The sequence below is a fragment of the Grammomys surdaster genome, unplaced genomic scaffold, assembly GCF_004785775.1.
Source record: "Grammomys surdaster isolate TR1022 unplaced genomic scaffold, NIH_TR_1.0 126398, whole genome shotgun sequence".
NCBI lineage: Eukaryota > Metazoa > Chordata > Mammalia > Rodentia > Muridae > Grammomys > Grammomys surdaster.
Window position 1 is genome coordinate 1,318,499 of NW_021621192.1, and position 17,489 is coordinate 1,335,987.

General features: G+C 37.7%; 1 protein-coding gene across 1 annotated transcript; it reads left to right on the plus strand.

Annotated features, from left to right (window-relative positions):
* Positions 1-8,212: 8,212 nt before the first annotated feature.
* LOC114614652 (olfactory receptor 5AC1-like) lies at positions 8,213-9,133 on the plus strand. Its single transcript, XM_028760290.1, has one exon. The coding sequence runs from the start codon at positions 8,213-8,215 to the stop codon at positions 9,131-9,133; it is 921 nt and encodes a 306-aa protein (XP_028616123.1).
* The last annotated feature ends 8,356 nt before the right edge of the window (positions 9,134-17,489 follow it).

Sequence of the window (17,489 nt, forward strand, 5' to 3'; positions counted from 1 at the left end):
GACAAATAGATGACTTCTTAAGTCTTAATGATGATCCTATAAGAATTCCTAAAATTATATCAATGATTATTAAGCTCTTTTATACTGGGACTGCTATTAAGTCCCTTTCTGATAGTCAAAATTGCTACGAGAACTCTGTCAGTCTCCCAAGTGTCATCAGTTAACAGCACTTAGATAGTAACCAGACTATCTCCTGCTCAGAGCACATTCCAAGGTGGTTGTAAAACAATTAACCAAGGGTCACTAAAAAGGAACTCACGATTTATTATAGGTGCTAGGACAGAATAGAAAATATTGCCTGGGTTTATCTATACAAAACGTCACTAATTTCTTAGTTATAGTTTTAAACCTTCGGTGAACCTGTGGAGCTAGACAAGTGATGGATGTTTAGCCAGATAATTACTCCTAATGGATATGCATGTAAACATTCTCTGTTGTAAACTTCTATTTCAATTTATGATTTGAATTTTGGTGTGAACTTGTGATGAACTTTGTAACGTGATCAGGAACTCTGAATGATGTATAAGACAAAGGGACGTTCTCTCTCTCACTCCTCCTCACTTTTCTCTTTCCCACTCTTTCTAGTTCTCTCTCTCTCTCTCTCTCTCTCTCTCTCTCTCTCTCTCTCTCTCTCTCTCTCTCTCTCTCTCTCTCTCTCTCTCTCTCTCTCCCCTCCCTTCTTCGCTGCTTAGAACCTCTCTACTTAGAATTTTTCCTTTGTTAGAATTTTTTTCCTTTTTCCCACTTAGGACCTTTCCATTTTCCCCCTTAGATAGGAAACTTTTTACACTTAGCAATAAACTACAATAACTTCTTTAAGTGTCTTTTCTTCCTGCGACCTCAAACCAACAGACCTAAGTTAGAGTCTGGCAGTGCCTGCAGAGAGAGTATTAAGGATATTTGCCTAATCCTCTGTTGTCCCTCGGCTGAGGTGCTAGTGGCCAGAAACTGCATCTTCTGGCCTCAGAGGATCAAACAGACAGCAGGTCAGCTACAGTAGACTAGTAAGTAAACTTTAGTAACAGTAACGTAGAGAAGTAAACCTTATTAGACAGCAACCTTAAATATCTTGTAAAGACCAAGGCTTTACCCCGAATCTCATACGACCCTGTCTTGGGGGCCCCCCCCCCCCCCGCCGACGCTCTTCCAATTCCTATTCTCCTGGGATGCCTCAAGAAGAACCGACCGACCGACCGACCGACCGACCGGAGGAGAAGAAAGAAGATCACCTTCTCCTCCCACCAAGCCGGGCTGGCTCCCGGCAAGCAACCTACCAACAAAGTATGTCCCGCTTACAAGATTTGCAGAGACAAAGATAGAACTAAGATGGAGGAAATGGATAACCAATGACTGGACCAAACTGAAGCCCATCCAATGAGCAAGAACCAATCCCTGACACTGTTAATGATACTCTGTTATCCTTGCAGACAGGAGTTTAGTGTAACTGTCCTCTCAGAGGCTCCACCTAGCAGCCAATGGAAAGAGAGTCAGAGACCCATAGCTAAACATTAGATGGAGCTTATGGAGTCTTCTGGAAGAGTTGAAAGGAAAGAAGGACCTGAAAACGACAGAGACTTTACAAGAAGACCAACAGAAAACACCAACCTGAACACTTGGGGGCTGGACTGAACCAGCAACCAAAGTTTGAGCACAGGCTGGACCTAGTCCCCCACCCCCACAAATGTAGCAAAGGTGCAAATTGGTCTTCATGTAGTTCCCTCAACAACTAAAGTGGGGGCTGTCCTTGAATGTGTTATCTGCCTGTGGATCCTGCATCCCTAACTGGGCCACCTTGCCTGGCTTTAGTGGGAGACGGTGTCCCTAGTCCTGCAGCGAGTTGAAGTGTGGGGGACAGAGGATGGGGAATGCCTCCCCATGAAAATGAAGCATTCCTATTAAACTTTAGTCAGTGATTTACATTCACTCTGAAGATGCATTCCCACTCTCGAAGGTTCATGTACAGCCTTTGTTCACCCTTAATAAAGTATATGAGCACAAGCTTTTTCACCAAAGATCTTCAGAGAAGTCCTTCATCTAAAAGAGGTATAACACACTAAAATAATTGGAAAAGGCCTTCCCTACCACCACCACCCTGGTGCTCACTCCCAGCAAGACTGGGATCCCGCAGATCCCAAATATTCTGGACTCTGCTTCATTTTTCCAGCCTGGTGTATGGTGGTACCTGAATACACTGTGGGAGAAAGCAGAACCCTGAACAACTCATGTGTTAATACTATGTAATATTAAAAACCAGCAGAGGTGAGCGGCATGATGTTCCCTGAATCCTATCTTCCAGGCTATGGTTCTGCCTGCCTTTCCAAGGAGACATGCTGGGCCTCGGGTACATCTATGTGAAATCCTATCCCAACCAATTTACTACCTTCCGAGTTCTCCAGGGGACATAGCCAGCAGCAGTGAATTGAGTTCTGTCCCCTGAGATCTATTCTCTGGCCCAGTACTCTTCCTGCCTTCCTGAGGAGGCCACTGGAACATTCGGGTCCAACAGGGACACAGTCAGAAGAGGTGAGCAGTGTTCAGTTCCCTGAGCTCCAGTGTTACGAGCTCCAGCCAAAATCAGGGACAACAAGAAGGCTAAAGGCCAGCATAAGAACACAATCAACCACATTGAGAGCAGTATGGGACCACCAGAGTCCAGATATCCTACTACTGAATGCCCTGGGTATCCTAGCGCAGTCAAAGCACAAGAAGATGTCCTTAAACTCAACCTTATAAAGATGATATGGGCTTTTAAAATGTAAATGAATAAATCCCTTAAAGGATGCAGGAAAATACAAACAGTTGAAGAGAATTAATAAAACTATTCAAGACCTGAAAAATGGAAATAGAAGCAATACTGAAAACACAAACAGAGGAAATCCTGGAGATGGAAAACCTAGGGAAAGGAACAGGAACTACAGAAGCAAGAATGACCAACTGAATACAAGAGATGGAAGAGGACATCTCAGGCATAGAAGATAGGACTGAAAAAAAAATCAATATATTGCTCAAAGAAAATGTTGAATTTAAAAGGTTCCAGACACAAAACTTGCAAAAATGTGGGATACCAAACCTAAGAATAATAGGAACAGAAGAAGGGTTTCATTTCTTCTACTCTGATTCTATTTCTTCTTATTCTCTCTGTTTTCTTTTACTTTCAAAATTGTAATATAATTGTATCATCTCTCCTTCCCTTTCCTCCCTCTGAGCCCTCCTATAAGCCTTCTCTTGCTCTCATTCAGATCCATGCCCTCTGTTTTCATTAATTGGTATTAATGGGAAAGATGATGTCATCCCTGCTCAGCATTCCTAATTTGTGTAGGTTTCTTTGCATAGATTTGAGGCCTCATGGGATTTCCTCCATCCACTTTGGAATGCCTGTTGTCCTTGTTTGGTTCATGTTTATGCAATCAAGTTGCTGAGACTTTATGGCTGTAGCTTCTGATGTTACTAGAAGACACACTCTCACAGCACATTGCCTGATACTCTAGCTCTTACACTCTTTCTCCTCTTCTACAATGTTTCCTGAGCCATAGCTAGGGGTGTGTTTTGTAGATGTGTTAGGTGGTCACCATAGCTGCATTTTGATTGGTTGTGGTTTTCTGTAGTGATCTTTGTCTGTTGAAAATAGAAGTTTATGAGGAATGGGAACTACACTTACCTGTGGGTATGCTGGCAAATGTTTAGAGTTTAGTTAGGTATTCTGGTCATCTAATAAAGTGGTAGTTGTAGGTTCTTCAAGAACTATGACTTCATTAGCCCTGGGTATTTAGCTAGGTTTCCAGTATCAGGCATAGTTTTCTTATTCTTGGACCTATTCTTAGGTCCAATTAGAGAAATGTTAAGTACTGTCAAGCTACACATGCTCCCACCGCATCCTTATTACCTTATTGTACCATGTTGGTCATTGTTGTGGTTCATAGACATCGTTATTAGGTAGGATTATTGTTTGCTTCTTTCCTTTTGAAGCTTACTTGGTGCCTTCTGGAATCATGAAATTCTGTTATAGGGAGGAGATTTTTCAGGTCAGTTCCAGCTCAGGCATGATGTCTTCAGTGATAGGGGCTAACCTTCTCCCTGTTGGGTACAACCAAGGACAACAGCAATAGCCTACAATGTTTTATAAAAATTTTTGGAGAATTTTAGAAAGCTCTGATTAATAACTCAAATGAAGGCTTCTCCTGTCTGATGATAAGATTTTTGTTAGATGGTCTTTGGCTCTTGGAGAGAGGATTAAAAATCTCAGATGGAAAATACTCATTTAAACTCTACACACATAGTTATATACAGGCTGGGCAAGTTTGCAGTCTCTTTACTAGTGAATGAGGGTTCCCTTTACTCTACACCCCCTCCAGAACATGTACTCAGTTGTTTTATCCTAAACCAAATTTACCTGGAAAGTCAGTTACATCTAAAAGTTCAGAAGGATCTCACTGGGATACATTTTTTATTATTATTGATTTATAATGTTTCTGTTTTCAAAGGAAAGAAAACATGAAGAACAATTGTTATAATAAGCTCCCTAGCAGTGACTTCTTAATTTTTGCATACTATCCGGGGACTAACTATTCTACTGGGATTCTTTTAGTAGCATTGTGAGAATTTCATTGTTAACATCACAGGTTGTGTTTAAGATGTGAAGAAAATATATCTTTCTATCACAACTCCTCTTAAGGAAGATTAACTTGAAGAGAGCAATTGTCTGTGCCATCCTTCATCTTAAGAGTTCTTCATGATGATTTAATTTTCACTGCATAAACATGCATCTCTCTCTGTACCAAGATTAGGTGAGGATACAGTATTTTATTTGAATGTAATTTTTTAAAAGTAGAATCTTTTAATACTAAGTTTTTTTTCACTAAAGTGCTAATATTCAAGAAATATATTTGTTGAGAAGATTTGTCTTCAAAATGCAGTAAAAAGTAGTACTGATTGGAAAAGAAATGAAATATCTTGTCTGATCCTCTTAATCCTTACAGAAACACACCAGATATTTGAGCTCAGTCATATGAATGCATGAAGACTTCTATGATTAGCCTTTCAGCTATGTTGCTTCTTGACATCAATGAAAATCCATAGGGTTATGGGTTGCTGAGAGTATGCTTCTTGGTGAGTCCAACACTTTGCAGATAAAAATTTGAAACAAGATTCATTAATTAGAGAGAGCAGATAACCCAGTAATTTGGAGATATAATTGAGACTCAAGATTTTTGAAATAAAAAAAAAAGCCTTATGTTAGAAGATGCTACAGAGCCAATATGCTGGATAATTTATTAACTAAATGAGTAAACATATTCTGATACTAATACTTCAAATCTTCCAGTCTCAGAAACATTTTGTCTACCTGCTGCGAATCACAGAAGTGTGTGACACCTCAGCTCAGTCATTTCTGCACTCAACTAGTTCTTCATTTGGATGGTATTGCTGGAAATATGCAGGAGGGATGAGATCACTATCTCAAGAGTTAGTTTTACTGCTGAGTACATTGAAGATAATAAATGAGAATAATCTGATGTCTTTGGAGATTTATTGTTGGGTACCATATATTGATGTGTTTATAAAAAGATAAAGAAATAAAGAGAGTATGTTCTGTGGGTGTGTGGAGCTGTATGGGGGAAGGGGATGTTTCAGTGGGCCCATGCCGAGGCATCTCTTCCCCCTGAGGGATCAGCCACACACCGGTATAGCATAAAATAGAGTTTATTCAGCGCATGGGGAGGGGAGCCAGGAGGGTTGTAGAGGCAGAGAGAGCGAGAGAGCAAGAGAGCGAGAGAACGAGAGAGCGAGAGCAAGAGAGCGAGAGAGAGGGGGGAGGGAGAAAAGAAGAGAAGAGAGGAGAGGAGAGGAGAGGAGAGGAGAGGAGAGGAGAGGAGAGGAGAGGAGAGAAGAGAAGAGAAGAGAAGAGAAGAGAAGAGAAGAGAAGAGAAGAGAAGTAGAAGAGTAGAGGCCGGCCATGACCACATGTGGAGAGAGGGGGAAGAGGCAAGGTGGCAGAGGGATCAAGGGAAGAAGAGCAACGAGAGAGAGGAAGGGGCAAACGGCCCCTTTTATAGTGGGCCAGGCTTATCTGGCTATTGCCAGGTAACTGTGGGGTGGGGTTTAGACAGAATGCTAACATATATGATTATTAAATTTATCATCAGCTTCTCTACTTAGTGAATATACTACTATGCCCAATGAATCTTCACTTTTTTAATAGTCTCCAAAAAAAGAAAAAGGAATAATTTCTATAGTATAATTTCTTTTTATCTCAGAAAAACATTTGGCACATTTATAAAATTTTTTCTGTCTCAAGATTATTCATTTCAGTTTTTTATTTTTACTAACTCACCTTTCAGTTTTTCATATTGTATGTTTTAGGGTTGGGCAGTTATGCTTTGAAAAACCTGTTTCTGTTAGTCACAGATTATGTTGTTGAATATATCACTAACTTGCCAAAAACTGATAAATATGATATAGAAGAAAAAGGTAGGACAACCAGACTGCTGCTCTTTTCATAGGAACCTAGGGCCTATGAATCCAAAAATTACCCATGCTCTCATGGAAAGTTAGCTACTTAGGGCTGTTCTTTCTATTGTAGATCATTGGCACAGGATTTGAATATTTGAAGCATATTTTATGTCCAAAATCATGCATAATACGTCTATGACTACATGGTGGACTATAATGCCGACTTGGATTCCCCTTCCTCCATACAAGTTTCAACAGATTCTATCCTTTCCACTATCTCAAGTTTGCGAAACTTTCAAATGCTTTATGACAAATCATATTGCTTTGTTTATCTTTGCCATAGACATTCCATATTAATTTTCTTCGTTGTATTCTCATCTAATTTTCTATTTAAACAAAATTTACCATGTGAACACTTAAATGGAATCCGGATCATAATGATACTGATGATACTGGAAATTCTTCTCATTTTTTTATCATAACTTTTATTTTTGAGAATATATATTATATAATGTATATAATTATATAATTATTATGTAATTACCCCATTTCTCTCTCTAACCCTTCCTATATATTCTCTACCACTGCTCCTTTACAAATTCATGGCTACCTTTTCTTTAATTGATACTATGCACATATATGTGCATACATATATGCACACACACATATACATATATGTGTATATAGCATACTTATATTCATAGTTGCATAAAAATAATCTCAGTTAATATATTGTTACTTGTATGTATATGTTTTCAGGGCTGACCATTTAGTATTAGATAACTAATGTGTGTGCTCTTTCCTATGGAAGACTTTTTTTCACTTAGCATTTCTTATTTACATAAGATTATTTGTTTTAGGATTGTGAAGTTTTTCCATTGCTATATTCTAACTTTCATTAATACTCCTTGTTATCACTATTATAGGAGCAACAGGAGAATTGCTAGAATCTCTTTAGAAGCATATGTAGTTAAACTGTTAAAAGATATTGTCACCTGCATACTTTTTGGAAATGGCAAGTATAAGGACAGCTCTTGTATTGATCTTTAATATGCAAACAAACCACTAGTATATTTGTGAGCATGTCTGTTATCATGGATTTCCTAACATCTTGGTTACATCATCTCAGTTATCATTTCTATGTCATAAGCTAAGAATGACACTGTCATAATACAGAAGATACCAAATAATTAGTTTTCTAAGTGAACTAATGACTACTCAGAATAATTTTATTGAGGAAATTAAAAATATTTATTTGAAATATTAGTTTTATTTATTATCATTTTGTTTGTCTTAGGAAAATTAATGACATATATTATTAAAACTTAAGTTCTTGTTTACACTGTTCAATATAAAGAATATAAGAAGTGGTTGAGAAATTGATTATACAATTTGGACATTTTTCAGCATTATTAAAGTAACTGTTGAGCATATGCATTAAGTAATTTTGATTCTTACTGGTGCATAAAATACAGCTCTCTATGCAACTTAGAGTTACTATGACATACTGTAAAGCCTTATTGGTGTCTTTAGAGTATTCTTCAACATTTCTCATAAAAATATATCATTAAAATTTTTATATCTCAAAATCATTCTTTGTATGCTAGATGTATTTGCAAAAATAGAAACATTCTATATTTGTAAGTGTTAATTAATAAGCATGTAAGAGATAAGATGTGATATTAACATTCATTCCATATTGTTTGAAACTTGGTAATATTTTCTTCATCTAAATCTGTTTCAGTGAACAGCTTGAAGGTATGTTATGGAGGTGAACAGGAGCCAGCTGACTGAATTTATTCTCAGAGGAATAACAGATCGTACAGAGTTGCAAATCCCTCTGTTCCTTGTGTTCCTATTCATCTATGTCACTACCATGGTGGGAAATCTTGGCTTGATCTTTCTCATCTGGAAGGACTCTCATCTTCACACTCCCATGTACTATTTCCTTGGAAGTTTAGCCTTTGCAGATGCCTGTACTTCATCCTCAGTGACACCCAGGATGCTTGTTAATATCCTAGACAATGGTAAGATGATTTCCCTCTTTGAATGCATGGCCCAATATTATGTTTTTGGATCCAGTGCAACCACAGAATGTTTCCTCCTGGTAGCAATGGCCTATGACCGCTATGTAGCCATATGCAACCCTCTGCTCTATCTTGTGGTGATGTCCAACAGAGTGTGCACTTGTCTGATAAGTGGTTCATATATAATTGGTTTTCTGCATCCACTTGTTCATGTAGGTTTGTTATTTAGATTAACCTTCTGCAAGTCCAATATAATAGATCATTTTTACTGTGAGATCCTGCCACTCTATACGATTTCTTGCACTGACCCATCTATTAATGCATTTGTGGTCTTCATTTTTTCTACTGTGATACAAGCTATTACCTTCATGAGTATTGCAGTCTCCTATGCCCATGTCCTCTTTTCTATTCTGAAAACAAAGTCTGAGAGGGGCAGAAGAAAAGCCTTCTCCACTTGCAGTGCCCACCTGCTCTCTGTCTCTTTGTTCTATGGAACTCTTTTTTTCATGTATGTCAGCCCTGGGTCTGGACCAAGTAAATATAAAAATAAAATGTATTCTTTGTTTTACACCATCGTGATTCCTCTACTAAACCCCTTCATTTACAGCTTAAGAAACAAGGAAGTTTTAGGTGCTCTGAGAAAAATCATAAAGTCATAAATGTTTTTCAGAAAAATTTTGGTGTCCATTTATTAAATACATCAAAATTTCTGATCTTGAGTTATCAAGTATAGGAAGCAGATATATTGCTAAATGATGAAGTATAATATTTAGTTTGTATAATTTTCATAAAAATTTTTTAAATCATTAATGGGCACTTTAATGGCAGTTTTTAATTATTAAATTAAATCTGTAATGATATATTAAAATTAAATCAGCAAATTAAATATCTGTAACATAATCAAACTCTGGTCTTTTCAAATAAATTTTATATGTAATATGTAATTTTTAATAGTGTATTGAGTATTTATTTCCTAAAGAAATTCTATGTGTCTATAAATATCTTGATTAAAGTACCTGCTGGTAGCAACTGTAAGCATATCAAGAAATGATATCTGTCATATTAATGTTTTTAATTTTGCAGAACATGGGAAACAAATGTATATAGATCTCATCATCATGTATTCAGGGGTTCAATGGTCAGCTGCTTTAAGTTAAAATGTAAAGTTATATCTTTATGGTTCTTATAATTATTTCTATTTCTATTGTATGTAGATTGGTAATGTTAGAGAAAAGGCCTTTTTTTTTTAAGCAGAAGGAGGGATATTAAGTAGAAATTTCTGGTTCCTTTAGAGATTCAGTTGTGTCATATGATTTTTCTTTTTTGGAAGCTGTCTTATGAGGGGATGCTTTGCTGAAGTAGATATGTGAGAGGATATTTTGTTGAAAAGACATGTGGTATTTTATTGGTGTCTGTCTTGTAAAAGGGCATGTTATGTGTTGCTAACATTTGAGATGTTACATGATGTTTAGAAAGAATATAAGTATAACCCCACAGACATCATGAAAATGATCTTGCATTGGTTCACCTTGCAACACTTCACTGACAATTTCCTTGCCTTGGTTGGCTTTACAATGCTTCACCGGTCTTCACTGGTCTTCGCTGATCTTCACTAGTGACTTTGTAGAGAAAAGTACACCAAAGAACTTCTGAAGGTATTCTGGCTGTTTCTTGCCACATCCTTGGACTTGCAGAGCCTTATGGTTTATTCTGAATTGAGCCTCTACTGCTGATTCATGTATGGTGACACTGTTGAACTGAACTGCTGATATTCCGACAGTGAAGATTGGAATTGTCCCAAAGAATTACTTCTAAAAAGGTCCACATGTTCCTTGTCCTATTAACCATTTTTCTCCCCTACTTTTGGCCAGAGGATGATAAGGGAGATTGAAGCATTTTAGAACCTATATTAAAGTAGGTTTTGAGAAATCTAAGCCTACAGTTCATTGGTGGGGTAGATGTTGGGGTAGATCAATTCAAAGCCCTTGATCTGAGCCTGGGAGGTATCTGACCTGATCAGTTCACCAGCTCTCCCTGAACCTATACCAACTTGTTAAGCTATCCAGCAATGTCACTGCTACCTCCTCCAATGCTGCAGCCAGTAAGTGCATAGGCAACTCTCCATCTTTAATATCCTAGATCCAGCTCACCCATACCCATACCAGCAGAGCCAGCTCTATTATGCTGCCCAGGAAGAGAGTTGGAGGGCCCACTCTCCTGAGTGCCACTTCAAACAATGAACTGGGAAAGCTCTCCGTCTCTGATGTCCCTGAGGTGGTACCTCTGCAACCCCAACAACCATGTCAAGTCCTATTTTTTCCTGCCCAGGTGGGGTGCAGGGCTCACTCTTCTGAGTGTTTCTGCCAGTAGGAGACAAGGTCAGGTCTCCCACTCTCATGATCCCACAGCCAGCTCCTCTGCCCACTGTAGACGATGAAGGTGGTGGAAGAGGTGGTGATGAGGGGAAGATTTCTCTCCCCATTCCAATGTACCACACACCAGACAAGCTGCAGGGCCAGTTTCTTCTTTCAAAACCTCAAATGTCCCCTCCCTGGGGCCTGTAACTGGTCACCCTGACACTAGGGCCAGCTCTAATGTACTGCCCTGGAAAGGTGAAGAGCCTGCTCTTCTGAGTGTTGTTGCAGCCGGTGAGGGCAGGATCTGCTCTCTCTAGTACCACAGCTGGCGAAGGGCTAGGCTAGTTCTCCTGCTCCCGTGCCTTCAGAACCAGCTCTTCCATAATGTCCAGTAAGGGGTGGGGGCAGTTCTCCACAGCCCTAAGACATCAACACAGCCCTGGAGGGAAGTTCAGACCAGGGGGATCTGCCTGGCCTTTGGTGATATTTGGCCCCCATTGCTGCAGGGCCACAGATGCAGACGTGGCTCTTAGTGGCAGTGAAGGCCAGGACCTCACGATGGCCATAGTTAACATCACTACCTACTCACAACAGGTTGTTCCTCACTACTCTCACATCTCCAGTTCTGCCTCTATTCATTATGCATACATCATCCTTCTGCTTCTTTTTATCTTCCATTTCTTCACCACTTACTTACACATCTTAGGGTTGCCTGGGGTCTCTGGATATCTGGAGTTTTCTCAGGAGTGGTCTCAAGAGTGCTATGATTCATTCATAGAGTACGACACAAGACAAGGACATCTTGGGTGTACACTTTTCACCTCGTCCTGCTTCGCATCAGACTTGTGGTCATCTGGGGTTGTCTCAACTAGAGCTCCCTCTCTGCTTGGACCTATGTGGCACCAGATGGGGGTCATCCTATCCCAGGCTTGCTTTTCCCTGATCCTGACTTTTTACATGAATACTGGGGATTTAAACTCAGGTCTTCGTGCTTGCATAACAAACCATCTTTCCCCTGATCCATCTTTCCAGCCTCCAAATGATTATTTTCGTGAGGCTTAACAGGACTTTTGGAAACATCTACATTTCTATCACATATTCTCAGACACTTCCCAGATATTGTTCACCTTCATGCCTACCCAACTTCATGGTCTTTTTCCTCACAAAACAACAGGAAAACAACAACAAAGAAAGCACTCAAAATAATAATTTAGAAAGAATTCTTCAACTAGGAGTAATTGTTCTGAGCATAATAGTTTTTACTGCTGAGGCAATAATATTCTGACTAAGGAAAATTTTAACCCTGTAGGAATCATACGAATATAACATCAAGACATATTTTTATTCTGTTCTAGTGGCACTTAGGTAAATTCTATTCATTGTGTTTCAAATAATTCATGCCATAGATGTATAGAGCATAAAAGTCTTTGTTCTCCAAGCTAATTCACTAGTGCTTTTTTCCTTTCAAAGTAATTTAAATCCTTAATTTTGTAAGTATGAAGTCAGAATTAATTTTTATGTCAGTGTACATAATTTTGACCTAAGAAAAATTTAATAGCCTTTAGCTGAGAGAAATTAATCATATTAATCAATTAATCAAATTAATCATACCATCATTATGTTTTATCTTTCATTCATTGGGTAATGTAGTTAACGTAGTTTCATCCTTGATCATTTAGTTTCATTCTTAATCATTTATGCATTCACATCTGGAAAAATCAATAATTGTTGGAGCCAAATTAATTTACATGCAAAATTTTTTCCATCTCAAACTGTTTCCTTTTATGGTATTTTTCATAAAAATATGAAAAATGTTTCATACCTATCTTTTTTATATTTCTTTCTGCATTTGATAGTCATATTATATCTCTTTTTTATTGAAAATAGTCTTTTCCCATACATCCTGATTACAGCTCCCCATCCCTCCACTCTTCCAAGTTTTTCTCACCTCTTCTCTCCCCCAGATCAACTCTCTTTCTCTCTCTCATTCGAAAAGAAAAGGCTTCTAAGAGATAACAGCCAACTATAACAAAATAAAACATAGTAAGATGAAGCAAAAATTTCCTTATTGAATTTGAACACAGCAACCAAACAAAAGGAACAAAGTCTCAAGAGTAGACAAAAACATCAGGGACACTCTCATTTTCATGGTTAGGAGTTCCATAAAAATACTATAATAATAGCTATAATATATATTTGGAGGACCTGGTGTAGACTCAGATAGACCCTGTGACTGCTGCTTCTGTCAATGTGAGCTCATATGTGCCTGGCTTATTTAAATTAGAGGGCCATGTTCTCCTGATATCTTCATGACTCTATTTTTTTTAAATTGGATATTTTATTTATTTACATTTCAAATGTTATGCCCTTTCCCTGTTTCCCCTCTGGAAACCCCCTATCCCATCCCCTCATGACTCTTATAATTTATAATCCTCTTCCACAGGATTTCCTGAGCTCTGAGGGGGAGGGGTTTAATAGAGACTTCCAATAATGTAGACTCTTTCTCTTCTTAAGGTCTGCCTATGGGTCTTTGCATCTATTTCCATTTTCTGCCTGAAGAAGCCTCTCTGATAATAACTCATAAGATCTCTGAGTACAGCAGCATATCATTAGGAATTATTTTATTGTTTGATTTTTGTTTGTTTGTTTGTTTGTTTGTTTATCAATCGTATTTGGTTTTACCCTAAGTCTCTGGTCTATCTAGTCTCTGGTTATTGGTTACCCAAGCAGTGTAGAGTATGAGTTTCATCTCATAGAGCTGGCCTTAAGTTGAATAAAACTTTGATTGGCTCCCTCAAAAGTTCTGTGCAACCATTGCACTAGCATATTTGACAGGCAAAACATATTGTGGGTTAATGTGTTTCTGGCTGAGTTGATATCCAGGTTTCTCTTTTGGCAGCCTGAAGAGTACCTTCCCATACCAAAGATGATAGAATGTGTGATGGTAGAATGTCTACATAGGTGTGACAAACCCATGTAGACACCAGGTCAACTTCTTCCTGTTCTATGAGTTATTTGTACATTGTTCTCAGAAATGTGTCTTTGCTGTCAGTTTATAGAAAGTATACTTTTGTCTTAGCATCAACCTGGCTTGTTTGAAGATATTAATGGGACTCCTTTGACCAGCAACTTAACTGAATGCAACTCAGTTTCTCTACTGTAAGCTTTGCCTGACTTCCAGAGATGACAGTTTGAAACTCTATGTCTTTCTTTACTAAGAGCTCTCATTAGGATCACATTAATAGATTCCAGGAAGTTTCCATTGTACTAGGTTTCTACAGCACACACCAAATATCCCACAATTCCAGATATCTCTCTTCACACTGTCTCCCTCCATTCTATCCATGGGCACATGCTCCTTTTCATTCCTGTCCCTCATATCCCAACCACCCATAAGTTAAAATCTATTTCCCCTTCTCAGGGAGATCCATGCCTCCCCACTAGAGCCTTCCCCTTTTCCTGACTACTCAAGTTCCACAGATTGTAGAGGTATTTTTTAGATGTATTTATTTATTATGTATACAGTGTTCTGCCTCTATATATGCTGGCATGCCAGAAGAGGACAGCAGATTTCATAATAGATGGGTATGAACTACCATGTTATGGCTTGAATTGAACGTAGGGCCTCTGGAAGAACAATTGGAGCTCTTACCCTCAGAGTCATCTCTCCAGCCCAGATAATAATTTTGTTCACACTTACTTAATAGGTAATATGACCTCGTAAGTGGCATACCATATTTATCTTTCTGTATTTGGGTTATCTCACTCAGGATGATTTTTTTCTAGTTCTATCAACTTGTCTGCAATTTTAATAACATTATTTTAAAATAGCTGAGTAATGCTCCATTGTGTAAATGTGTCACATTTTCTTTTTTCATTATTTTATTGGGGGATGTTTCCAGTTTTGGGCTATTGTGAATAAAGCCCCAATGAACATGGCTGATCAAATGTCTTTGTGGTAGGATTAAACCATCCTTTGACTATATGCACAAAAGTAGTATAGCTGGATCTTGAAGTAGATTGATTCCAAATTTTCTGAAGAAACACCATGTTGATTTACATAGTGGCTAGATAAGTTTTTACTCTACCAGCAATGGACAGGTGTTCCCCTTGTTCTACATCTTTGCTAGCATGAAATGTCACTTGTGTTATAAACTTAGCCATTCCCACAGGTGTAAGATGAAATTCCAAATTAGTTTTGATTTGCATTTTACTGGTAGCTAAGAATTTTGAACAGTTGTCTGTTTCTCAGCCATTTGAGATTTCTCTATTAAGAATTTTCTGTTTAGATCTTTAACCCATTCTTCATTTTGATTATTTGGTTTTTAAAATATCTAGTATCTTGAATATTGTACATACTTTTGATATTACTCCACTATTGGATGTAGAATTGGTTAAAAAAATGTTTCTAATTCTTTTGTCCAAATCGTGGTATCCATTGGCTTACAGAAGCTTTTCTGTTTCATCAGGTCCCATTTATTAACACTGTGTTATCAGTGTTTTATTCAGAAAGTTGTTTCCTGTGCCAATGCATTCAAGGCTATTCTCCACTTTCTCTTTTATTAGGTTCAGTGTATATGGATTTATGTTGAGGATTTTTATCCACCTTGGACTTGAGTTTTCTGCAGGGTGATAAATGTGGATCCATTTGCATTCAACTACATGCAGGCATCCAATTGACCAGCACCATTTGTTAAAGATACTCCCCCACCCTGCCCAGTATATATTTCTGGTTTCTTTATACAGAAAAATTAGGTGTCTGTAGGTGTGTGTATTTATGTCTGGGTTTTTTATTTGATACCACTGATGTATCTATTTTATAGATATATAGTTTTATTACTATAGCACTGTACTATAACTTGAAATAGAAAATGATGGGATTTCCAGCAGTTCTTTTATTCTGTTTTTGTTTTGTTTTGTTTGTCTCTCCATATGAAGTAGAGAATTGTCTTTCCAAAATATGCAAAAATTATGTTGGAAAGTGAATTGAATCTGTGATTGCTTTTCCTATGATGACTATTTTTACTGCATTAATATCACAGATCCAGAAGTATGGGAGATTTTTCTATCTTTTGATATTTTCTTCAATTTCTTTCTTCAAAGACTTTAAGTTTTATTATATAAAATTTTTACTTGTTTAGTTATAGTTACTTCAAGATATTTTGTATTATTTGAGAGTCTTGTGAAAGGTATTGGTTCTCTGATTTCTTTTCAGCCCATGTGTTGTTTGAGTATAGGAGGGATAGTGATTATTTTTCTTTTTAGTTAATCTTGTATCCATCCAGTTCATAGAAAGTGAATTATCAGCTGTAGGAGCTCCCTTGTGAATTTTTAGGGACACTTATCTATACTATCATAACATATTCTTTTCCAGTTTGTATTCCCTTGATCTCTTTCAGTTGTCTTGTTGCTTCAACTATAACTTCATGTACTATATGAAAATGACCATCTTATCAAAAGCAATCTATAGATTCAATATAATTCCTATCAAAATTCCAACACAATTTTTCCCAGACATTGAAAGAACAATTCTCAACTTAACTTACGAAAACAAACAAACATCTGGTGGAATCTGCATTTGTGACCTCAAGCTGTGCTACAGAGCAATAGTGATTAAAACGCATGTGTTACAGAGACATACAAGTCTATCAATGGAATAGAATCGAAGACCGACAAATAAACCCACACACCTATGGGCACTGGATCTTTGATAAAGAAGCCAAAACTATACAGTGAAGGAAAAGCATCTTCAAATAAGATGCTGGTCTAACTAGTGGTCTGCATGTAGAAGAATGCAAATGGATTCATATTTATCACCATACATAAAGTTCAAGTCTAAGTAGATCAAAGCTCTCAACGTAAAACAAGATACACTGAATCTAATAGACAAGAAAGCGGGAAATATTCTCAAACACATTGGCACAAGGGAAAATTTCTTGAACAGAACACTAATGGCTCAGACTCTAAGATCAACAACTGATAAATGTAACTTCTTGAATCTGAAAAGATTCTGTAATGTAAACACAACCACTCTGGAAATCAATCTGGCATTTCCTTAGAAAATTATAAATAGTTCTACCTAAAGACCCAGCTATACTGCTCCTGAGCATATACCCTAAAGATGCTCCACAATATCACAAGGACACATACTCCACTGTGTTCATAGCATCCTTATTCATAATAGCTAGAACTGGAATTAACCCAGATGTCCCTCAAATGAAGAATGGATACAGAAAATGTGGTTCATTTACACACTGAAATTCTGTTCATCTATTTAAAACAGGACATCATGAATTTCACAGGCAAATGGATAGAACTAGAAAACATCATCCCAAGTGAGGTATCCCATACTCAAAAGGATATGCATGTTATGTGCTCACTAATAAGTGGATATTAGCTTAAAAAGCACAGAATGCCTATGATATAACTCACAGACCCTAAAAAGTTAAATAAGAAGGAAGGCCCAAGTGAGAATTTTTCAGTCCTTCTTGGAAGAGAGAAAAAAATAATCATGGGGACAGAGAGAGAGAAGAACCTTTGTGGAAGATGGGAGGGAGAGTGGAAAAGGGAATGAGGTTCAGTTATGCTGCTGAGACTGGAGAGAACCACAGAGAACCAGAGAATTAATGGAAATATGCAGTCACTGGGGGTAGAAGCT